The sequence below is a fragment of the Monopterus albus genome, unplaced genomic scaffold (assembly GCF_001952655.1).
Source record: "Monopterus albus unplaced genomic scaffold, M_albus_1.0 scaffold399.1, whole genome shotgun sequence".
Taxonomy (NCBI): Eukaryota; Metazoa; Chordata; class Actinopteri; order Synbranchiformes; family Synbranchidae; genus Monopterus; species Monopterus albus.
In genome coordinates, this window is record NW_018128279.1 from 73425 (window position 1) to 78147 (window position 4723).

Below are 4723 nucleotides of genomic sequence, written 5' to 3' on the forward strand. Positions count from 1 at the left end.
AGTAAATGTACTTAGTTATTTTCCAAAACTACTGTGTTGTTGGTGTGGACTGTAATATAAAAAGGTGTTTCTGTGAAAAATGACCTGGGAGAACTGGGAGATCCTTTGTCAGGAGCCTTACATATATAAGCTTTAGCTGTACTTTAGTATTTTGTCAGCATTGTACAGTAGCTGAATAAACCTTTGTGAAGTTAGGCCTACATTGCACTACCTGCAGTAATTTTTACAGTGCCTTGCGAAAGTATTCGGCCCCCTTGAACTTTGCGACCTTTTGCCACATTTCAGGCTTCAAACATAAAGATATAAAACTGTAATTTTTTGTGAAGAATCAACAACAAGTGGGACACAATCATGAAGTGGAACGAAATTTATTGGATATTTCAAACTTTTTTAACAAATAAAAAACTGAATAATTGGGCGTGCAAAATTATTCAGCCCCTTTACTTTCAGTGCAGCAAACTCTCTCCAGAAGTTCAGTGAGGATCTCTGAATGATCCAATGTTGACCTAAATGACTAATGATGATAAATAGAATCCACCTGTGTGTAATCAAGTCTCCGTATAAATGCACCTGCACTGTGATAGTCTCAGAGGTCCGTTTAAAGCGCAGAGAGCATCATGAAGAACAAGGAACACACCAGGCAGGTCCGAGATACTGTTGTGGAGAAGTTTAAAGCTGGATTTGGATACAAAAAGATTTTCCAAGCTTTAAACATCCCAAGGAGCACTGTGCAAGTGATAATATTGAAATGGAAGGAGTATCAGACCACTGCAAATCTACCAAGACCTGGCCGTCCCTCTAAACTTTCAGCTCATACAAGGAGAAGACTGATCAGAGATGCAGCCAAGAGGCCCATGATCACTCTGGATGAACTGCAGAGATCTACAGCTGAGGTGGGAGACTCTGTCCATAGGACAACAATCAGTCGTATACTGCACAAATCTGGCCTTTATGGAAGAGTGGCAAGAAGAAAGCCATTTCTTAAAGATATCCATAAAAAGTGTTGTTTAAAGTTTGCCACAAGCCACCTGGGAGACACACCAAACATGTGGAAGAAGGTGCTCTGGTCAGATGAAACCAAAATCGAACTTTTTGGCAACAATGCAAAACGTTATGTTTGGCGTAAAAGCAACACAGCTCATCACCCTGAACACACCATCCCCACTGTCAAACATGGTGGTGGCAGCATCATGGTTTGGGGCTGCTTTTCTTCAGCAGGGACAGGGAAGATGGTTCAAATTGATGGGAAGATGGATGGAGCCAAATACAGGACCATTCTGGAAGGAAACCTGATGGAGTCTGCAAAAGACCTGAGACTGGGACGGAGATTTGTCTTCCAACAAGACAATGATCCAAAACATAAAGCAAAATCTACAATGGAATGGTTCACAAATAAACATATCCAGGTGTTAGAATGGCCAAGTCAAAGTCCAGACCTGAATCCAATCGAGAATCTGTGGAAAGAACTGAAAACTGCTGTTCACAAATGCTCTCCATCCAACCTCACTGAGCTCGAGCTGTTTTGCAAGGAGGCATGGGCAAAAATTTCAGTCTCTCGATGTGCAAAACTGATAGAGACATACCCCAAGCGATTTACAGCTGTAATCGCAGCAAAAGGTGGCGCTACAACGTATTAACTTAAGGGGGTTGAATAATTTTGCACGCCCAATTTTTCAGTTTTTTATTTGTTAAAAACGTTTGAAATATCCAATAAATTTCGTTCCACTTCATGATTGTGTCCCACTTGTTGTTGATTCTTCACAAAAAATTACAGTTTTATATCTTTATGTTTGAAGCCTGAAATGTGGCAAAAGGTCACAAAGTTCAAGGGGGCCGAATACTTTCGCAAGGCACTGTATACATGGTCTGGGGTGAGCTTAGTCCTGCTGTTCACCATGTCATCCTTCAGGAGTCTCTTCTTCACCGCCTTGACAGCCTCTGTGGTGGGAATGTGAACAAGGATGTGGCATAATATGAGACCATGGTCTCATCCTGGTCCAGCTGCAGTGAGGTCTAAATACACCAAGAAGGTCAAGTCTATAGCATCAAAAGTGAAAAATATCATTACTAACTTCTAGAAGTACCAATTCAGTACTGTCATTATTTTTCAGCAATACCATTATTAAAAGCTTACAGCTGGATAAAAACAATCTTCTCTGAGACTCCAATTAGGAGACAGGTCCAAAATTTGACAAAACTGAAGGGTCAAGATTAAATTTTTTTAAGAAGAGCCTGGACAAGAGTATGTTTAAAGGTTTCTGGAAAAGTCCTCATTAAAACAGAGTTTAATAATAACAAGATAGGTAAAAAGAAACAATAAGCAAGAAAAGAATCAATTCACAGGCTGTTACTTCTTCTGTCCACAACCCTTTACAGTTTCCTTCAGGCAAACTCTCCCAAGATGATCAGCATAGCATTAGCCCTAGCGGCATGGGTATTTAACTACTGGTCAACGAATCCCATAGTCCTCCCAGACAGTTTTTAGTGCCTAGAAAACCTCTTGGTTGTGCATGTAAGCAGTTAGTAAACCAAAATCACAAGATGTCACAAAGTTTGTTTTACATCAGTTTATCTTCTAATTCCATCTCTGCTACCACCTCTGTCTTCTGGCCATTGCTGTATTGAAATTATTTTTTGTATAAGGTGAAGTATTAAGCATTAGGCAACAGAACTAATGCAAATGGCTTGGGATGACTGGCTTGGGAGGTAGAGTGGGTTGTCTCCTAACTAGAAAGCTGGTGGTTCAATTCCCAGCTTCTGTTGAAGTGTCCTTGAGCCAAACACTGAACCTGAAATTGCTCCTGGTAATATCACCATTGTGGGTGTGCTTGGGAGTAGATGAATGGGCAAACAGTGTGAACGTGCTTTGTGTTTGCTGCAATACATAAAAACCAGTATACAGCTATAAGTCCATTTACCATCTGTCTTATCAATCTTATTTCTATTTCTTTGAAAAAATGTGAATTAAAAGCTAACAGAAACAAAGTATTGCGAGAAGAAGAAATTAATCTGCTCTGTATCTGTTCTTTAGCAAAAGCTCAAAGTGGGCCATCATGGAGAAAGGTCTCTGGAGAGCTTCTGTCAGTGGCAGTATAGAGAGTTTGGTGGGCCACGGTACCTTGGCACCAACCATGTTCCTGGTGGAAGGGATGACATCCTACCAGTGGATAGTGCTGTGCTGGTCACCAGGTATGTAGCTGGCTCAAATACTGTAAGTATAATGAATAATAAATGCATTAAATATGATCTTAGCTCTTGGACAGCTGCTTTTTTCTGTGAAGAATAGGATTGTCACTTTTTCAGTCTTAAAACCTTTGTGTGTTGTTTGGGTTCCTGGTGACGCACTTTTCTTTTTTTATAAAAAAAAAAAAAGATACGAGTAATTATTTTTTCAAGGGCAGACTCAGTGGCCTTGGCTCATTTTCTGTGAAGAACATATATCAGAACACATTTTCAATGATTGACACACTGCACCCCTTTACACATTTACATTACATAGAGGATGTTCATGGGTCAACTTGACTAATAAAAGTGTGCTTTTTGCATTTGTGTTGCAAAATACAAGTGCTCACACCTCTCTGCTTGCATATTTCACACCCTACACATTCCTGCCCATTGTATCCTCTGCCTTGTGGGTGCAACACCCACAGGACAGACACAATAAATATATCATTGCCAGTGTAGTTCCTTAGCACAACTGACATCACAGGTGATCAAGATGGCCAAAGGAATCTCTGTTCAGAGGGCCTTGCATTCACATTTCTGAAAACTTAGAGTTTGACAGTGACTTTGGAGAAGAAGATGAGATTGAGCATCAGCCATCTGCAGAGCCAGAGGAAGATTTGTGATGTTATGTAAATTTTTTTATTGCATTTTATTAAAAAACAAAATAAGAGTAGCACTAGGGCAGCATGGTGGCATGGTGGTTAGCGCTGTTGCCTTACAGCGAGAAGGTTCCGGGTTCATCTAAGGCCATAGTAGTTCAGATTCTGCAAAAACAGTAAAGAGATATTTTAAAGAGCCCATGGCATGCTGATTTTTAGTCATTTAATGTTTAATGTAGACAAGATTTGCACCCCTCATAACTCTAAATAGTCTGTAATTACCACAGCCATGGTATCACAATTATCACAGTGCAGCAGCAGGATCGAAAATATGTCCACAAAACCAGGCGCAGTCGAGAAATTCAGCTTTTACAATGGCACTTAATACTCTATTTTGTTAGACAAAAAGTCTTGTGAGTGAGTTTATGAGACGTGTATAAACTGTGTTGCTTCTGCACAGAAGTACTAGAACATACATACACCTCATTTTTTAGCTTTAGGTTACATCTAATATGATAATTCACCATTCTAATATTGCAGATAAGTCAGAAAACAAGGAAAAGCACCATGGGCTCTTTAGGTCAAGGTCAAGGTCAAAGTGTTTGTCATATGCACAGTTAGGAAACGTGTTTCCCTGTACAATGAAATTCTTACTTTGCGGTCCACATGAATGCCACAAAATACAAATGAAATGTAAAGTAGATACATAAGTAACACAAAATCTAAAGCACTTTAAGCAGCAAATGCAGAAATGTGATAAAAATATATAAGAATATAATAAGAGAATGTATGCTGCATGGGAGCAGCATGTGCAGCAGTCAACAGTCAATGTGCAATTATGCATGTGCAAACTGAGAATGTAAACAGTACAGGTCGACAGTACATGACGTATTTCCTGG

The 4723-nt window shown here is 39.7% G+C and overlaps 1 protein-coding gene across 1 annotated transcript in view; it reads left to right on the top strand.

Moving 5' to 3' along the window:
- Positions 1-4723, top strand: part of LOC109951632 (A disintegrin and metalloproteinase with thrombospondin motifs 17-like) — a 199476-nt gene that overhangs the window by 20227 nt on the left and 174526 nt on the right. The window contains exon 3 of the mRNA XM_020586235.1: positions 3032-3189. Within this exon, the coding sequence (XP_020441891.1) occupies positions 3032-3189 (158 nt within the window). The remainder of the gene's footprint in view (positions 1-3031; positions 3190-4723) is intronic.